Source organism: Equus caballus, chromosome 21 (genome assembly GCF_041296265.1).
Source record: "Equus caballus isolate H_3958 breed thoroughbred chromosome 21, TB-T2T, whole genome shotgun sequence".
Lineage (NCBI taxonomy): Eukaryota > Metazoa > Chordata > Mammalia > Perissodactyla > Equidae > Equus > Equus caballus.
The window spans coordinates 22,436,977-22,457,616 of NC_091704.1; the positions used below are offsets into that span (position 1 = coordinate 22,436,977).

The following is a 20,640-nucleotide window of genomic DNA, read 5'->3' on the forward strand; positions in this document are numbered from 1 at the left end:
GACAAGATACAGCATCCAGTTATGATAAAAACTCTAAATAAAATGGGTATAGAAGGAAAATACCTCAACATAATAAAGGCCATATATGTCAAACTCACAGCTAATATCATTCTCAACAGAGAAAAGCTGAAAGCTATCCTCCTAAGAAAAGGAACCAGACAAGGAGGCTGACTTTCACCACTCTTTTTAACATAGTATTGGAAGTCCTACCCAGAGCAATCAGGCAAGAAAAAGAAATAAAAGGGATCCAAATAGGAAAAGAGGAAGTGAAACTGTCAACTCTTTGCAGACAACATGATTTTATATATAGAAAACCCTAAAGAATCCATTAAAAAACTTTTAGAAATAGTAAATGAATATAGTCAAGTTGGAGGATAAAAAATCAACATACAAAAATCCATTATGTTTCTATAGACTAACAATAAAGTAGCAGAAAGAGAAATTGAGAATACAATCCCATTTACAATTGCAACAAAAAGAATAAAATACTTAGGAATAACCTTAACCAAAGAGGTGAAAGATCTGTACACTGAAAAATATAAAACATTGTTGAAAGAAATTGAAGAAGACATAAATAAATGGAAAGAGATTCCGTGCTCTTGGATTGGAAAAATTAACATAGTTAAAATGTCCAACTTCCTAAAGCAATCTACAGATTCAATGCAATCCCTATCAAAGTTCCAACAACATTTTTCAAAGAAATAGCACAAAGAATTCTAAAACTTATATCGAACAACAAAAGGCCCCGAATAGCCAAAGGAATCCTGAGAAAAAAGAACAAAGCTGAAGGTATTACACTCCCTAATTTCAAAATATACTACAAAGCTACAGTAACCAGAACAGCATGGTACTGGCACAAAAACAGACACAGAGATCAATGGAACAGAATTGAGAGCACAGAAATAAACCCACATATATGTGGACAGCCAATTTCCGACAAGGCAGCCAAGAGCATATAATGGAGAAAGGAGAGTCTCTTTAATAAATGGTGTTGGTAAAACTGGACAGCCACATGTAAAAGAATGAAAGTAGACCATTATCTTATATCATGCACAAAAATCAACTCAACATGGATTAAAGAGTTGAATGTAGGACCTGAAACCATGAAACTTCTAGCAGACAACATAGGCAGCATGCTCTTTGACATTGGCCTTAGCAGCATATTTTCAAGTACCATGTCTGACCGGGCAAGGGAAACAAAAGAAAAAATGAACAAATGGGACTAACTCAAACTAAAAAACTTCTGTACAGCAAAGGAAACCATCAACAAAACGAAAAGACAAGCTAACAATTGGGAGAAGATATTTGCAAACCCATATATCAGATAAGGGGTTAATATCTAAAATATACAAAGAACTTATACATTTCAATAACAAAAAGACCAACAACCCAATTAAAACATGGACAAAAGATCTGAACAGTCATTTCTCCAGTGAACATATATGGATGGCCAACAGGCACATGAAAAGATGTTCAACATCATTAACTAGCAGGGAAATGCAAATTAAAAGTACAATGAGATATCATCTCACTCTGGTCAGAATGGGTATAATTAACAAGACAGTAAACAACGTGTTGGAGAGGATGTGGAGAGAAAGGAACCCTTGTACACTGCTGATGGGAGTACAAACTGGTGCAGGCACTATAGAAAACAGTATGGAGAATCCTCAGAAAATTAAGAATAGATCTACTGTATGATCCAGCTATTCCACTGCTGGGTATTTATCCAAAGAACTTGAAAACGCAAATGCATCAAGATACATGCACCCCTATGTTCATCGCAGCATTATACACAATAGCCAAGACTTGGAAGCAACCTAGGTGCCCATCAAGGGACCAATGGATAAAGAAGATGTGGTATATATACACAATGGAATACTACTCAGCCATGAGAAATGATGAAATCTGGCCATTTGTGACAACATGGATGGACCTTGAGGGGATTATGATGAGTGAAATAAATCAGAGGGAGAAAGTCAAACACCATATGATCTCACTCATAAGTAGAAGGTAAAAAGAACGACAAACACACACATAGCAATGGAGATTTGATTGGATGTTACCAGAGGGGAAGCGGGGAATGGGGAGGGTGAAAGAGGTGATTAGGTACACGTGTGTGGTGATGGCTTGTAATTAGACTTTGGGTGGTGATCATGATGTAATCTACACAGAACTTGGAATATATTACGTTGTATATCTGAAAGTTATATAATGTTATAATCTAGTTTTACTGCAATTAAAAAAAAGAAAAAAAACCCATATTGTGTGACTCTTAAAAAGGGTCAGGTTGATAAAGATTGAAAGAGGATTTTTGGAGAGAACTATTGGAGTTACAGAGCCTTGTTCCATGTGTGAGGGAAGTAAGGGGGCCTGCCCTCCTCTCAAGCCCACTGAGAAAGGGCTTTACTGGCCTACTCGAGAGCTTTCTATATGACCCTCAGTTGGAAGACAGACTGGTGTCTGACTTGCCAGCTAAAGAAGCCACTGGCAGAATTAACTGTGTGGTTGAGGAATTAACTGTACTGATGACAGTGGAGTGGAGGTGTGTTTTCTGTGGACCAAGTTGAGCACACATGCTTGTAAGATACTTCCAGTCTGAATCTGCCCAAGAGGGCCTCTTGGAAGATGACAGGACCTCAACAGAGTGTCTCTAGAGGAGGAGTGCTAAGAACCTGGGACTAAAGGCAAAGTCCTAGCATCCATGCAGAGAGTAAATCACCCTTCTCAGAGAATGGATGAGAAATGCTCAAGGGGTTGGGGGTGGGAGAAGTATCTGAAGAACCTCAGGAAGTGCCCCATGAAAGAACCAGAGTAGTTTTAAACAACTTGCAAACCCAAAGACCACGAATGCAAAACCGCTAAGATAGTTCCAGTCATCAAATAACTTTCTTGCATGCCTTACTCTCTTCCCTCCACTTAACCCTGACCCTGGTGGGCCAGAACCCTTGGTCAACAAGCTGGGGGAGGAGGAGTGGAAGCATTGTGGGGAAAAGAGCAGCCAACTATGGCCCTCTATTCTAGTGCAGCTGGCCCATCTAGAGTTCACCCATGCTGGGGAGGGTGGGGGGGAAGTTTTACATGTGAATGAAGTTTCGTGTATTTGGTTATCACAGTGAGGAAGACATTAATTACTGAACTAGAGGTCATTTTCTAACTAAAAGTGACTGGAGGCCTGCTTACTTACAAGTGCCCAGAAAAGCCATACGATCTGCTCTGTATTTCTTCTAGGTCCTGGATTCTAAGGGAAGGAGAACTGCTTTTGCAGAATAGATTAAAGGGATTGTGAAGCAAAATGTTTTATGGTTACACCTCCTAAATCCTGCTTTTTCTGTGTAATGCCCATAGTACTCACATGTTGGTTCAGAGGCACCAATCCTAACTGAGACTCAAGGAGAGTTATTAAATTATTTGTAAGTCAGTTAAACAATTATCTTTATGGTGATAAAAGCAAGTGGTGGCTTTTTCCCACGCCTCATTTAGGGTCAGTGAATCAAAAATTAACTACTGTCTACAAAGGTTTAGACTAAATTAAAATTTTACATGAATATTGTTGACAGTGCCAATTTGGGGCAAAAATTTATGCTTTCAAAACAGGAAATTTTAAAAGTGTATGTGTGTATAAATAGAATTCCCCTCCCACTGTAGGTATGGGAAGGATTGACAGTACTCAGTCCCGTGAGCGAGGTCATATCTCTTAGAGTACTCTTCTGAAATGGACCCTCTCAAGTGTAGGAGATTCTTTGATTATATTTTTAAAGTTTCTATTTTCTGAAAACTTTTGGATTTATTGATCTGATCAGTGGCAGTAAGTAAACTGCTGTCAGTAGCCTTATAGTGTTTGTGAATTTCTTTATCCTTGCAATGTATTTGTAATACCATTTTTTTCTAGTACCTCCTCTTTTTTACATTCCCATTCACTTTGTATAGCACACTAACACTCGACAAAATGTTAGTACCTACATGGTTTAGCTTTCATTCCTCTGCTTTAAAAAAAATCATTGTTAAAGATCCCTAAGTATTAACTGCCTTTAATGGGAGATGCCATTTTTCAATTCCAGGCAGCAAGTTTAATGCAGAATCCTCAAGTTCAACAGCTGTAAGTATATCGAAAGAGCGTATTACATTTCCCCCTTCCACTGGCCAGTCTCCTAATATGAGCACATCAGCTCCAAAATAATAAAACTGGCCTGAATACCAGTCAGTGGGAACTTAACGCCATGCACATTTGGCCTAAGACTGTATATAGTGTGGGTATATTTAACTGACTTTTCATTGGCCAGTATCCTATTTGTTAAGGATACATGCCAATCCCAGTGCTATATCTCTTGCCTACTCTAGAATGTCAGGAATGATGACGAATGCCATTGGGGGACCTGCGGCTGGAGTTGGGGGCCTAACTGACCTGTCTAGCCTCATCCAAGCGTAAGTGTTACTTAAAATAGAAATAGTAAAAATGTTTATGTTTTATTTTGTCACTAAGGTGAGAGGACCAGGGCTTTCTTTTTAAGTTTTTATCTTTTACTGTTAGTATCAGTGGCCTTGATAGTTATTAAATCTAAAAGAAGTTCATAAATTGGAATTTTCAGACTGAAGAGCAGGAATCCAGAAGATCTGGATCCAAGAAAAAGTTTTTTGGAAGATTTCAATAATTACTCAAGGATGTAGATGAAAGTCTAATATCTACTTAAGGCATGTATTAATTTAGGTACACATATATATTTAAAAGTCATATATCACACATATTGATGTTCAGATAGTTTAGGGAACTGTTTTATTCACGCTTTTTCAGTGCATGTCATCACTAAAAGGACTCTGCATCTTCTCATTACTTGAGCACAGTACCCTCACTTCCATCCAAGTATCTTTTTTTTTTTTTTTTTGAGGAAGATCAGCCCTGAGCTAACATCTGCTGCCAATCCTCCTCTTTTTGCTGAGGAAGACTGGCCCTGAGCTAACATCTGTGCCCATCTTTCTCCATTTTATATGTGAGACACCTGCCACAGCATGGCTTGCCAAGCGGTGCCGTGTCCGCACCCGGGAGCCGAACCGGCAAACCCTGGGCCACTGAAGCAGAACGTGCGAACTTAACCGCTGTGCCACTGGCCTGGCCCTCATCCAAATATCTTAAGATGCTCTGCTTTTTTGTTTGTTTGAAGAAGATTAGCTGTCAGCTAACATCCACTGCCAATCCTCCTCTTTTTGCTGAGGAATATTGGCCCTGAGCTAACATCCGTGCCCATCTTCCTCTGTTATACGTGGGACGCCTGCCATGGCATGGCTTGACAAGCAGTGCCTAAGTCCACTCCTGGGATCCGAACCTGTGAATCCCAGCCACCAAAGCTGAGTGTGCGAAGTTAACTGCTAGGCCACTGGGCCGGCCCCGATGCTCTGCTTTTTGAATCTGTGTATGATGCTGTCACTGGAAATTTTATACGAAGTCACAAGTGCTATTTGCGATCATGACTATGTAACCCTATTTCCAATATTGTGTTTTTACATCTTTAAATGACGTGATTATAGTGATGTCTAACACCTGCAATTGACAGTCACAAACAGGAATTTATATTAGTCTTTTTTTTTAAAGATTGGCACCTGAGCTAACAACTGTTGCCAATCTTTTTTTTTTCTATTCTTCTCCCCAAAGCCCCCCAGTACATAGTTGTATATTCTAGTTGTGAGTGCCTCTGGTTGTGCTGTGTGGGACACCGCCTTAGCGTGGCCTGATGAGCGGTGCCATGTCCACACCCAGGATCCAAAGTGGCAAAACCCTGGGCCGCTGAAGCGGAGCGCATGAACTTAACCACTCGGCCACAGGGCCGGCCCCTCTTTGTCTTTTTAAAAATCAATTCTGCTAGGTGATCTCTATAAGCACCCCAAAATGGGTTTGACACTTGTCATATGAGAAACTATTAAGACTTGACTATATGAGCAAATACTTCACATTATATTTGAGCACATACAATAAAAGCACATACTTTTTAGCCCTTTGCTTATTGTGGTTAAGCACTAGAGGGGGTAGATTTCACCCAATTCAGGAACTCATTTTTTAGCTTGAGTGTTTTGTTTCTTATAAAGAATACTGCACTGTAACAATGCTATATGGAGACACTGGTAAACTTGCAGTTAACAGTCATGTGCCACCTAAAGACCTTTCAGTCAACAATGGACTGCATATATGATGGTGGTCCCATGAGAAGAGTACCATATAGCCTAGGTGTGTAGTAGGCTATACCATCCAGGTTTGTGTAAGTACGCTCTATGATGTTCACACAAGGACAAAATCACCTAATGATGCATTTTTCAGAATGCGTCCCTGTCGTTAAGCAATGCCTGTCTGTACTAAAGTTATGATTCTAAAACCTTGTGTTTTTTTTTTTTCCCCTGCTGAGGAAGATTAGCCCTGAGCTAACATCTGTTGCCAATCTTTCTCTTTTTCTGCTGAAGGAAGATTAGCCCTGAGCTACATCTGTGCCAGTAGTCCTCTACTTTCTATGTGGGTTGCTGCCACAGCATGGCTTGACAAGTGGTGTAGGTCTGTGCCCAGGGTCCCAACCCACGAACCCAGGCCACTGAAGTGGAGCGCGTGGAACTTTTAACCACTTGGCCATGGGGCCAGCCCCATAAAACCTTGTTTTTAATAGAACAAATTCCCTTTGGGTAGTACCCACATCCTTTGCAGTTCTTTTTGCATGGGCACTGTGTGACTGGAAATTCCCTCCTTCATATTCACTTTGTCTCTTTACTATAGGGGTCAGCAGTTTGCTCAGCAGATACAGCAACAGAATCCTGAGCTTATAGAGCAACTTAGAAATCACATCCGGAGCAGATCGTTCAGCAGCAGCACTGAAGAACATTCCTGACTTGACCAGGGACCCTGGCCCAGAATGTAAATGGTGATGGCTCTGAAGTGCTTGCTGTAGATAGTGGCCAAGAATAAAAAAAAAACAAAAACAAAAAACCTAAAGAATAAATCTGTCTAGACAATAGGTTTATCACAAACAGACTTGAACATAACATGACTCCTTTGTAAACGAATGTTCAGTAGTCTTGTTAAGTGCCAATATAGCACTGCACAGGGGCTTCCATTTTCAAATCATCATCATATTTGTATATTAGACTTAATAGCAGAGTATGTTTATTGAACAGTAAGGCTGTTTATTGATGAGTTCTCTGGCTCCAAATTCCCTTAAGCGAACTTTTTTGAAGGGGAGATGACCAAGAGGGCAGGTTTCTCATGCTAGTTTAGGAGATATAGACTTGCCACTGAGCAGTGTCTGGAGAGAAGAAATCTGCTATCTAGGCTCAGCTCTGACAGCGCTATCAGTCAAGAACATATGTCATAGAGGCCAGTACTAAATTTAATGCTGCTTGTTCTGGTGGGTGACTGGGAATCTTAAGAGCTGGTGGAAAGCAGCATTTGGAGCAAGGGCTGTTGTTTTGAAAAGAAAAAATAGATGCTATGAATGTATAGAAAGTGAAGGTAGGATGCTCAGGTTTCCTGCATAGTTCTTAACTAATCTTGCCTGCAGTTTGGTATTGATAATATTAGCATGGCCAATTACGCTCAGTACATAATAAAATACATTTAGAAATCCTTAACAGTACTGGTTAGGTCAGTTGTATAACTATTGAATTTAACTAGCACAATTTCCCCAGTGGTGATGTTACCGTGGAAACTCTCAAATATACCTATATTTAAATAAGCCAGTGGCTTGGCCCTTAACTTAAGGATTTTCTAAGTGGCATTTAATTATGTGCCTATAAACTGTTTTTTTTTTAAACTTAGTAATTATTTGATGGATTACAAAAAGCATCTGTCACTAACATTGCTTATTCATGTAATCCTCTGCTATAATTTGGCTTGACATGTCAAAGCCTTTATGCTTAACTGTAATATGATGCAACTTAAACATAACAGGGACTTAAAATACTTTATTGAAATTAGAAGAATACATATTAGTGGAGAGAAGTGGCATTAGTTATTAATGGCATGGCTCTAACTATAGTGATGGATGAGACTGTTCTAATTCCAACTGGAATTTCTTTTGTTTGTTAATTATGAAATTGGTAAAGTTGGGCAGACGTAATGATTTCACAAGTGTGAGAGAAAACTAAAAAGAAAGTAATATAAAATTACATCAGTAATACTGATGATGATCAGGGTCTTAATATAACTGTTCTCCTCAAAAGACTAATTATGTAGTATCTTCAAGTTTAAAAACCACCTTTTCCTTTCTTTCCCTTTGTGAGATTAGAACAGTGGTTCTATACTTTCACTGTAAGAATCACCTGTAGAATTCGTTAAAAATGCAGATTCAGGGCCACACTTAATTTTTATTTAGTCGGTCCTGTAATCAGTCCCAGGAATCTCCATTTTAAACAGCACACCAGGTGGTTCTGATGTAGGTCCAAGGACTCTAATTTAGAGCAACACTAGATTAGAGATTTCTCCTCATTTTGATCAGCAAATTCCTAACTGCCTGGGCTCAGGCCACAACGAAGACCTGTATGAACCTATAGTTCTGGCCAGAGATGAGCAGGATTTAAATCGTAGACCCTTTGAATTAAATTTCCTATATTCCGTCAAAACCAACTTAATGTTTCATGAAGTTAAATTCAGCTCCTAGTGTTCAGGTGTTATACGAATGAAGTACAAACTAATCACATGAAACTGATGACCATGATGAAAAAAAAAGAAGCAATGTTGATCCTTAATTAAAAATTAGTCAGTCTTATCCAGTGTTGAGTAAGAAAAAGATTCTGGCATAACTATCTTGCATGCATTAAAAACGCTTCCAGATTAGTAAACTTGGTAAGCCTCTAGGTGACTGACTAGGAAAAAGAGAAAATACAAATCAACAGGATCCAAAGTGAGAGAGGGGCTGTCACTGCAGCCCCTGTAAACAGGAAAAGGAGAGTCAGAAAATACTATAACCAGCTCTAGGATATACATTTAACAACTTAGATGAAACAAATTCCTTGTAAGATACAAATTACCAAGGCTCATTGAAGAAATAGATTATCCTCCAGAAAATGAAACCACGGGCCCACACAATTCCAATGATGAATTCTACCAAACACTTAAGGGAGAAACAATATCAATTCTACACCATCTCTTCCAGAAAACAGAAAAGGAGGAAACACTTCCCATCTCAATTTATTTACCCTTTACTCTGATACCAAAATAAGATAAAGATATTATAAGAAAAAACACTTTACAACAATGTCTTGATTTGTTAACATCTGTAGTTAAGATAGCCATTCTTTTTACATGAAGTAATGGGAACTGACGTATTTCTTCCATTTTACCTTTCTAATTTCTTTCTTTGCTAATATACCACGCATAGCAAATTGAATTTAGATGATATCTGTCCACTTACCTGGATTTCCATTCTATTCAAGCCATTTTTGCTCTTTAAGTACTTTCATCACTTTGGAATCACTGCATTGCAAGCTATTTCAAAAAGTTTTGTGTAGTTGGATTATGCTAGCTACTCTTAAAATTCTAAGGAATGCCCCAAATATTACTTTTGCTTGTTTGCAACAAGACGTTAAAGTAAATCTTTATATACATTCTACTTAGGAATGACTGACTTCCATTAACCATATTTCACTGTAGTAGCTGTAGCTGTTATGATGCTATGTAAAACTTAAAATATCCTTTGTATGCAAATGACCTTTTCATTTAATGTACCAAATTGTTTATCTAATTTTTATAATATTGTTTAAACAGATCCTTTTTAAGATGACATTATCTAACCTTTACTTAAAGTATGAACAGTATGTGTCTAGGTTATTGCTTCTAAAAAGATACTTTGTAATTAAATCAAGTTAATATTAGCAGACTCCAAGTGACCATTATATGTTACTTTTTAAATTTGAAACGAAGTGAAACAGAAGGTTCAGTCGAGAAGATGCTTGGAAAACAATCACAAGACCCAGTGCAGTGGCTATAGTGTCTTATTTCATCATTTAGTCAATCTCACTCATTTTGGAAGAAAGACAGACTTCAATTTTACACTGCTTGCACTTTATTTTGCACAGACATTTCATTAATTACTACTCCAATTTAAGGGGGAGATCTCATTCTAAATACAGCTTTCATTTTGGACCAAACAATTTGTCATGGCAATAAATAATTATGCATTTAAGAAAAACCAGTTTTTGTATTTGACTTAATGCACTCTTACATTTAAGCAATTATATATACATCCTTGAATTTCAACTTACCAAAATAACTTTTTATTTAACAGCATAAGCTTTTATTTTCCTGACAAAATATTGAAACTTTTATTACATTCATATTGCAAAGTTGTTAACAATCTTAACTTTCTCACTGTTTTGTTCATGGCATAAGTAAATTAGTGTGACTACATGCAGATATAGAAAGTTTTATAATTTTAATACATGATTGAGAGTCCAAAATCAAATATCAGAAGCTGAAAATCCTTTAAATACTTATGAAAATAATTGGATTATTTTTCAGTGGGAAAATAGCCCAGGCTTTTTGGCTTAGAATTAGAAAATTATCAGCCTTCTTAATTAAGAGTTAACAAAATAATTAACAATCTAAGAAATAAAACCAATTCTAATCTGCTGTTAGTAACTGAAAACTTAGACGTGTGTGTTTGTGTCTATACACAAACACAGATATATACCAATACACTAATTTTGAAAACAACTAGAAAAACTCATACTGTGTTAGCAAATACAAGGCTACACGAGGAATACCCCAGATGTTTTAAACAAACTTTTTCTGTTGACTGAGGTGCTAGGAAAAAAAGTGGGGTTAACTGAAATATTTCTAAATAATTAGAAGAATTCTAAGAAACAGCTGTATCTTCTAGATTGAGGGCAGCAAACTACGGCCTGCAAGCCCACTCTGGCCAGCTGCCTGTCTTTGTAAATACCGCTGTGCTCTTTGAGCCTGCTGGCTGCTCTCACACTACAACAGCAGAGTTGAGTCATTTCAATAGAAACCATAGGGGCTGCAAAGCCTAAAATATTCAGTATCTGGCCCTTCACATAAAAAGTTTGCTGACCTCTGTTCTAGATATTTGCTAGGGACAAATGGCCTCAAATATAGAGCTTTTGGAGAATGAAGTCCAATGCTCATCTAAAACGAAACAAAATAGGATAATGTGTAGAAAATGTACAAATGTCCATTTAGCATAAAACTGAAGATAATATCAATAGATGGTTCTTTTCAAAAGAAATATTTAAACTGTTTTCCAGGAAAGAAATTTAAATAATAGAAACTTATCTTTGCTGTTGATCATTTTACAAAGGTGACAAAAATACAGAAAGTTCTGTGAAACTCAACGAAAAGCATAATATCGGAAATTTTCTTCAGCTTTCCACTTTAACGGCCGAAGATACCACACAGACTTGTGCGATGTCATCATATTCATATGTTCTCTTTAAGAATGTGTCTGTAAGTCTTAAGCCGGAGACGCTCTATTGAGAGAAAGATAGAGGCCTACGTTTTCATTCATCGGTAATTACCAGAGAAAACAGAGATATAATAAATGACTATGGGTTCATATCCCCCCAATACTGAAATTAGTACAAAGAGAGCGAACCTGCAGTCCCTGGACTGAAGACAGCAGAGTAAGGGCAAGGCAGAGAGAGGAACTGGGATGCAGCTTTCCGAGCTGTCTTCCGGAAATACCACACCAGTGGATGGAACTGGTATTGCACATTTCCAAAACCAGATCCATAGTCCTTTCACTGCTGGAGGAATCAGAAAAACAGGAATAAACCTTGTTCTTTTCCCAGAGCTACTATTTCTTCCACTATTGCCAGTGAATTTGTTTTCTGGATGTCCAGGAGAATAAAAACCAGGAGAAATGAAATTTTTATTTCACTTAAGAGAGAATCAGGAAAATGGAAGGACACGGCATCTTTCAGGGTTTAAAGTGGCACTGAGACTAAGCTGCCTGTCTGGATGTAGCCTTCTGATTCTATTATTGAACACTGGCTGTGTTCTCATTGTATTGATCTGTTAACAGCCTTGCCATTTCTCTGGGACACTTCCAGATATCTGTGTCTAATCTTGTTGCTATGTATCCTTCCTATCTGTTAGGTAGTCTGCAGAAAGAAAAAGATAAACTGAGTCCGGTCCAGTGCTTTTGCCGTTTAATCTACGTTCTTTTACCGTGCAGATAACACAGAAAATGACTGACAAGATTTTTAAGAAGTAAATACTATTCATGTTTGTTCACTATTAACATGAAAAGACTACTTGTTTATAATTGGTATTACCAGTTCAGCTTAAACATGTTAAAAAAAAAACTGTTAATGAAAGCATGCACATTGTTTTTTTAAAAAAAATAACCAAAAGACTCATAATGAAAAATAGTCTCCTACTCTACCACCATTCATGACTACTTTCAACTCTTTCAGCTTTTTTTTCTCGTAGTTGGCTCCATATTTTAAAATACTTAAATTTTAATTTGATTTTTAGATATATTGATTTAATAATTAGCTTTTCTATGTCTCTGTGTCCCCAAAAAACATTTGAACATTTGAAATTCTGATTTTTAGACATATTGATTTAATGATAATTAGCCTTTATATGTCTCTGTGTCCCCAACAAACATCTGAAAAACATAGCATGGTATGCGCCACAGACCAGGTTAGAAGCACTACATGAATTTTCTCATTAAATTTCACAAACATCCAGTAAGTGTATATTGAATGTATCTGTGCGTGTGTGTGTGTGTGTGGGGGGGGGGGGGGTGAATCCCATTTTTATAGATGAGGAAACGGAAGATCTAAGAAACAAGTGGTTTTTAGAAAACATACGAATCACCAAAAGTTAAAGTGAACACCAAAAGAAACTGAATTTATGTTTTACAGTACTCTGTTATTTGGTAATAACTGATTTGCTATACCTTGAAAAACGCAAAACAAACAAAAAATTCAAAAGCATACCCTATATGCACAGGGTCTTTACCCTGTGTGTGTTGTTTACTGAGCTCCTATGATGTGGTTGGCACTGCATTACAATGCTGGGTAAGAAACGTTCCCTTTCTCTTGAATAATTCACCATCTAGTTGAGGAAGCGACTAATAATTATAGCAATATATGAGTGTCACTAAAAACTGTACTCAAATTTGCTGTGACAGAGAAAAGGATGATTCTGCATGGGAGAGTGTAGATAACGTCATAGGGGAAAGTAAGTATTTTTGTAATTTTGAAGGATGAATATTTCCTATTTCCCTCATATCATAAAGCTGGAATGGATATGGAATTAAAAAGGATTATACATTCACTTTAGAAGGACTGGGATTCATCACTGCCATATTATCAAAGTGCCCCAACTAATAATACATACCAAGTAATAATGCAAGTAGTAGGTGATAGGACTAGAATTTAATCCTAGGTTTTTCTGGCTTCAAAGCCCCAGGCTCTTTGCTTCCCAATAGCTAGATTATGCTCTCCTTTTTATCAAAGCCCTGTTTTCCAATCTGATTATCATTTATATTAAATTCACAACCAATTTTTACTTTTGTAATACTAAAGATACAGCACAGGTATAAGTATGGCTCAGAAAAATCTATCTTATTATGGCTCAAAAAAATCTATCTTATTACATTAAATGTATAATGTATTATTCTAGAAGAACCTACTAGGTCAAGCTTTCATAATCTAAAATATGAAGGATGTGTAAACAATGAAAAGAACATGGACTTTGAAGTCAAATATACCTGGTTTCAAATGCTGGTGCCATCTTCTCTAGCTCTCTGAGCATGAATAAAGTTACTTACACCTCTGAGTTGGCATTCTCTTGCACAGAAATACCTACCTCAGAGTATTATGCGTGAATGAAATAAGATACAGAACATGCCTCATATAGCAGGACCTCAAAAATACATAACGTACAGCTACCAGATGAAGACCTTTACAGTATTTGGAGAAGGCTATATGGTAAGAGGAAACTTAAAAGGAGATAGCATATTTAAAAGATTTTAAAATTCTCTTTTAGGTAGGTGAAGGGGAAAGAACATCCATCCACGAACACTGGCATTACCTGCAGTTTGTTATTTTACAGGTAATATGAAAAGGTTCTTCTAGGTTTACGGTATCTGGGATTGCCTCCAAAGACAACCTAACATCTCCATAGCCTGGAGCCTAAAAGAAAAGCAACACAGTTAACATACATCTACCACAAAACCTTTCCATTTTAATGAAGGGATCACGCCAACACATCCACCCAGTAGTTGGGTTTCCAAGCTGATGTTCTGAGGAAATACTTCTCAGTCATTGTACTCTTCTTTATTCTAACTTGTTTGGCTGCTACTACCTGTGGAATAGCACTAGAAACCCTAACTGTTTTTGCTATAATTACCCCATGTTTAGCAGAGTTAAAATGAATCTCATAGGTAAATAGTAAAGAAATTTCAGGGGCTCTGATCTTAAAGGAATGCTTTCCAAAGATACTATAGCTTATACTACATAACTCTAAATAGGTAAGGTTACTGCCTAGATAGAAAAAGGAAGAGCACTTCGATACGATCCAGGAAGAAAATCATGTCTGTTCACAAGACACGGGCAGGGACAAAGCACAGAAACATCAAAGCTTGGAACATGCCATGGCAGGATGATAGCTAATTGCTATATTTTAGATTTTTTTATTTTTTCCTTTTTCTCCCCAAAGCCCCCCGGTACATAGTTGTGTATTCTTCGTTGTGGGTTCTTCTAGTTGTGGCATGTGGGACGCTGCCTCAGCGTGGTCTGATGAGCAGTGCCATGTCCGCGCCCAGGATTCGAGCTAACGAAACACTGGGCTGCCTGCAGCGGAGCGCGCGAACTTAACCACTCGGCCACGGGGCCAGCCCCTGCTATATTTTAAAATAGGCCCAGTGATAATCCTTTTTTTCCCAATTATTACCTCAAATAGTAGAAGAAAAGTAAATTTTAGAATATATCACAATAGGTAGTATTTAGCATAAAGGGAGGATTCTGTAGCATATCCCAACTAACACAAGGAAAAGAACACTGGTAACTATCTACTCTCAGAGCAGAAATTAGGTAAAGTATCCAACCAATGCTTACAAGATAATGTTAGTGGGACTCACTTTCTGAGTTTCAGATGACTCAGATTTTAAATATCTTAAAAAAAGGCATGAACCAAGTAGGTGAATGTAGTAAGTCCAAAAGTTTCAGGACATTTCAAAAAAAAAAAAAAAACTTCATGTAATAGAAGTCAGATGAACAGTAAGCATGAATTACCATAGGAGGGAACAACTGATAATCACATATTTTAATTACTGTTTGGTAAAGTAAAAAACCATGTATTATAGTGAAATTAACATTTGAGTATTTTTCATTCATCTCGAAACCAATTTTCTACCTAGAGATCAGTGAAATTATTAGTGTTTTATCTTGTTCTCTAGCAATATTAATGCCTTATATAGTGCTCTGATTTTTAATGATAGATCTAGGGAAATTTGAGTTGTTCCCACTATCTGCCCCTTATGTGCCAGAATCCCCACTGATGTTTTTTCCAGACTCACCATTCTTTGAAGTTGGCTGGTCTGTAATCTTCCCCTTTCACCTAGATTTGTTTTCCACACTATATCCAATTTTCCAATTACTGTTACTCCCTTAATGATGCCTGCTTTTTCTGCAAACTCCTTCTTGGGCTTTAGGCAGTACAAGTACTGGCGTGTATCCATTGGCTGCAAATATGCTCTTGACCCAAACGTAGTTACACTGAGGGGTTGGAGATAGAGATGGAGAAAATTCTCTAGACTCTTTTAGAAGAAAAACCATGGCTGTGATTGTTACTTTGGACAGGAACTGAATTATTTACCATCCCAAAGATCTAGAACAGGTCAGTGGTTTCAATACAAATGAAAAGGACTTGTACTGAGAGGATTACTTTTCCTTAATTTTTTCCAGTTGATACGGAAAATCTAGAGGTTCTTTATAATAGAATGCAATGTATTACCTAAAACATTGGACATGTATCAAGTAACTGAAAAAATGCAATAGAAATCAGAACCTTAAGTGTCTTCTTTTCTCTAAAATTATCAAATAGTTTAGAATAAGAGGGAACATACCATTCTAAACCAAATAATCATTTTTAAAATGAACTAGAAGACCAGAAAAAGAATGGAAAATGATTGTTTTCATTAGTGGGGGTATGGGAGGCTACAAACATTTTTGTGTTTAACCACCATAATAAGATAAAAGTAAACTTTTCATTCTTGATTAAGAAAATTAGATATTTTCTTTAGCTATTACCTTCTTATCCATATTAATGTCAACCTTACATTTATTTATTATTCTTTTAAATTACCTATAGAAAGACATATGAACAGTCATGCACCAGATACAACATTTTGGTCAATAACAGATCACATATACCACAGTAGTCAAATAAGATTAATACCATCTAGCCAAGGGGTGCAGTAGGCTATACCGTCTAGGTTTGTGTAAGAACACTCTGATGTTCACATGATGCCGAAATTGCCTAATGACACATTTCTCAGAATGTATCTCCAGTGTTAAGTGATACATGACTGAAGTTCATTTTCACAAAAAATTAGATCATCTATTCCTATATCTACTCCTTTTGATGAGAGAATATTTCTTTTTAAAACTCACCCTCACCCTTTGCCTTTCTAACTTCTCCATCATCCCGTCGTGTGTCTCAGTTTTATCATTTGCAGGATAAGGATGAAACTGAATTATCATGAAAATTAAAAGAACAAGTGCTTCAAACAGCGAAAGATAAAATGCAAATAGCTAGGAGGGAGGGATGAACAGGCGGAGCACAGAAGATTTTCAGGGCAATGAAACTATGCTGGATAATGCAGTAACGGGGGCTACATAGCATTACGTTTGTCAAAGCTCATAGACCACACAACAGAAAGAGTGAACCCTAATGGAAACTAGGGACTTTAGTTAATAATAAGTATCAAGATTAGTTCATCAATTGTAACAAATGTGTCACATTAAAACAAGATGTAAACAATTAAGTGGGGAGGGGGGCATGTGGGAACTCTGCACTTTCTGATCAATTTTTCTGTGAGCATAAAACTTCTTTAAAAAAATAAGGTCTATTAATTTAAAAAAATTATAAACCATGCAAGAGTAATGGATGTTAGAAAAGTTCATATCTTTCAAAATAAGAACAAATGCTTCATAATTCATATTTACCATTCTCCAGCTTGGTTGACTGAATTTAATTCTGCTACATTATACATTATAGATGGCTCCAATGAAACTTTCTCCATAAACATGGGTGAGGTTGTAATATTCTGAATCTGGGCTTCCAGAAACACTTCATCAGTCTGAGGATATGAAAAAAATATCCACCAAAGTGTGATAATATTTAAAATATTTACTTCAACAAAAACATCTGATCTATATGAAGAAAAAATATTAACCACAAATGTGATTAGTTCATGCCTGCAAATCAAAGTTATAATTAATCAAGAAAAGAAATCTTCATCCTAATGTAATTAACGGGGAAAGTCAAGTGTTAGTCAACTGATACCTTGCTAAACAATGGATGAGGGATAACTACAATATTTTTTGTATTAACATCCAAAAATATTTATTTAACTGGAATTTCATTCACAAATATCCTAAACTTTCTAGTAAGTCATTAACATGTTAAAATGTGATTTACTATGATGAAAATACCTGTCCACCTATCATTTCAGTGATCAAAGAATTAGGCATTCATTATATTCCAGCATAATATAACTTCAGTTGTCATATTACTTCAATTTAGCCAGTACAGGGACCACTAGTACAGTGAATAATCTTATAGGACTTAACTTTTTAATTAAAGCAATTTGTTAGTGGTCATTAGTGATTTCTTGGTTCATTTTAAATTTTATTTAGGGCTAAAAAAATGTGAATTATACCTGACAATCTTAGAGCTTTTAAATCAAACAAAAGATATTTGTAGCCTTAGTGACAGATTTGAAAACTAATGCTGTTTAGCGGTACTTTAATCAATGGGTAATTTAAATACGTACTTTTATGTAAATTTTTAATTCCCTGATTATTTATGCTAAACATCCTTCTTTTGACACTATTTGGGTATTTTTTTGTGTAAGTGTAATTGAAAGATAACAGACAACTTGGTTCATTTTTGAAACAAACCTATATGAAAACATGTGAAGGATATTCAAGAATTATTTTGTTCAAAAGTTTCATAGTAATATATATAGAAATAAAACAAAATAAACTATGACCAAAAAAATTTGGTACTTATGACCTTTTTTTAACACTAAATCCAGGAAAATGGAAATCAATTGCAAAAATATAATGATGAAGTTATAATTTAATGTACTATTATCTAAAGTAAAACAGATTCTAGTCCTTGGCACATGTGCTCAAATGAAAATAGAAATACAATGACTTAACAATTTAAAAGAATGTCCAATTTAGAGGCATTATTCTGTTACTTTTTCTTTAAAAAAAAAGTAAATATATCCCATCAATCCATTGCTTTAAAAAACATAACCACAGACCCACATTTCCAATTTAAAAATGCAATTTTCTGCATAAATTTAGGAAGAGCTTAGATAAAAATGAAAGAAAAACAAGCAGCATAATGGAAAATTAAGTTAGTTTGAACAGTTACTATAATTTGACATTTGAAAAATTAAGATAAGAATTCAGTGCTAAGGCAACTGATGTATGTTGTGTGCTGCTTACATTAAATAAAATTTTGAAAATATGATTTTGGTCAACTTGGGAAGATTTGATTTTCTTCTGTTTACAGTTGTCAAAGGGCCATCTTTACGTGACCCAGACTTAAAACTAAAACCATGGTGCATTGAAGATGAATTTCAACCGGATACTTTATTCAGAGAATTGAAGTATAATAGGGTATTTTATATTAAGATGTTGAAAATCTCAAGGCTATTTTTAAAAAAGTTAACATGCCTCTTTTAAAAAATACCTAAAGGAAAAACCCTAAAAATAAGAATATAATTATTTCAATATGACAATTTAATCACTGATCTAATTTTTCCCCAAAGAATAAGAATCAATTATAATATTAAAAGCACTAACAAATTATATAAATCTTTTTGAAGTCACAAGGGTAGTAGTCACAACTAACTTTGTTTTTCCACTATGTTTTGTAAAGAGAGATTAATTACGCAGAGCCAAAAAGTAGTGAGTAAGAAAAGCATATAAATTTATAATAAAAAATCAAATTACCACAGAATTGAGGTCACTCTAATGGAAAAAAAGAAAAATTAGAAAAATCAGAATTAAATGTTAAAGAAAAAGATTAACTAACTTTAAAATAAAATGCATTTCTGCATTTTTTTTAATTTACTAAACAAGACAGCATTAGTAAAACAAGAAAGTAAACAGAAGGCAACATAAAGAAATACGACAAATCATTCTTCTAAAAAGGTGAAACTGCTAGGGTTAAATGAATAGCAAAGAACACTACAGGTGAATACTTAAACAGGAGCAAATACTCAAGGGCACATCCTGGAGGGAGAGGGGCATCCCACGCCTTTCTATTCTATGAATGCGTTACCTATGTTGTAATTCTTCATAGATTACTTAGGATGGAAATATACTATCCTCCACATTCAGTATAGATTTATACTGTATAGCTTCTCTTAAATTTACCTAATAATGGCATGCTTTTCAAGGAGCATCTTGGATGATGAGAGTTCTACGGATCACACTTCAGGGGAATGCTGCGTTAGACCACTTCAGACAATTGAGACTTTATTCTCCTTTTGTTAATGGATCTCATAGTCTTTTTTCCATATATATATTTCTAAAGCTACTTATTCATCAAAGGCCATTTCAAATGTCACCGCTTTTGTCAAACACACAGCTGGAAATGTTTTTGCCTCTTTATGTTCCCAGAGTATAAGCACCCTTCCTCCTCTGGACGGGAGAGCTGCTTACCCTGCAGCTGTGCCACGTCAGTCTCCACTAGATCTAAGTTCCTTGACGAGTGGGAAGATGTGCAGTTTACATTTATTTCTCTTCAGTACCTGGCATGGAGGGAGCTCTGTAATCAGCAGGTGACCAAATGTTTGAATACTAGCTTCTACTGTAACCAAACTTCTTGCAAGGCTTTCCTATTCTAGAAGACTGCAACAAAGTTTCTCATGAAACTTGTTTTACTTTAGGTGATTTGCATATTATTAGAATTGTTAGAAACAGCATAAAAAGCATGTATTTGAGACAAATGTAGGGCCAATAATAGTTGTTGTGTAAGGACTATGGTACAGAGTAATAAATATCATCTACCGATATTAGTGTGGTTTACTAATTCCGACAATCTACCTGAATTTCCTAGTTAGAAATTCGTGCTACAGGCCGAGGAGTATTTGCTTGCCTAATAGGTAAGACCAAATATCTTCAACAGATCCTAAATGCTATTTGTTCACTCTTGGTTTTTAAAGAGATGTCTATTTTCAAAAGTTCAGAATTTTACTAAAATTTTTTTTGCTTAAGTTTGTTGGCAAAGTTTAAATATTATGTCTATCTATAACGTTAACTAAAAAAGGCAACAAACAAAATTGTTGCTATGATTATAAAAACAGAACATTACATATAAATGAGTAAAGACAAAGAGAATATGGATTAATGAAAAATCAACTACCTGTTGGTGTGGTGGAATTGTGGGGG

At 36.0% G+C, this 20,640-nt stretch overlaps 2 protein-coding genes across 19 annotated transcripts in view; one reads left to right on the plus strand and one right to left on the minus strand.

Moving 5' to 3' along the window:
• The window catches only part of SGTB (small glutamine rich tetratricopeptide repeat co-chaperone beta), a 51,439-nt gene extending 41,282 nt beyond the window's left edge, over positions 1 to 10,157 (plus strand). For all 6 annotated transcript variants that reach the window (XM_001492435.7, XM_023625605.2, XM_023625603.2 and 3 more), the window contains 3 exons: positions 4,059 to 4,096; positions 4,339 to 4,422; positions 6,749 to 10,157. In XM_001492435.7, the coding sequence (XP_001492485.1) occupies positions 4,059 to 4,096; positions 4,339 to 4,422; positions 6,749 to 6,860 (234 nt within the window). In that variant the 3' untranslated portion in view covers positions 6,861 to 10,157. The remainder of the gene's footprint in view (positions 1 to 4,058; positions 4,097 to 4,338; positions 4,423 to 6,748) is intronic.
• The window catches only part of TRAPPC13 (trafficking protein particle complex subunit 13), a 33,902-nt gene continuing 23,275 nt past the window's right edge, over positions 10,014 to 20,640 (minus strand). For 4 of the 13 annotated variants that reach the window (XM_003363846.5, XM_070246195.1, XM_005604220.4 and 1 more), the window contains 6 exons: positions 19,198 to 19,215; positions 17,173 to 17,306; positions 15,522 to 15,720; positions 14,036 to 14,136; positions 11,583 to 11,733; positions 10,014 to 11,457 (listed from right to left, as the gene is read on the minus strand). In XM_003363846.5, the coding sequence (XP_003363894.1) occupies positions 11,350 to 11,457; positions 11,583 to 11,733; positions 14,036 to 14,136; positions 15,522 to 15,720; positions 17,173 to 17,306; positions 19,198 to 19,215 (711 nt within the window). In that variant the 3' untranslated portion in view covers positions 10,014 to 11,349. The remainder of the gene's footprint in view (positions 11,458 to 11,582; positions 11,734 to 14,035; positions 14,137 to 15,521; positions 15,721 to 17,172; positions 17,307 to 19,197; positions 19,216 to 20,640) is intronic. The other 9 variants (XM_005604218.4, XM_070246192.1, XM_070246196.1 and 6 more) reach the window with 3 other exon arrangements.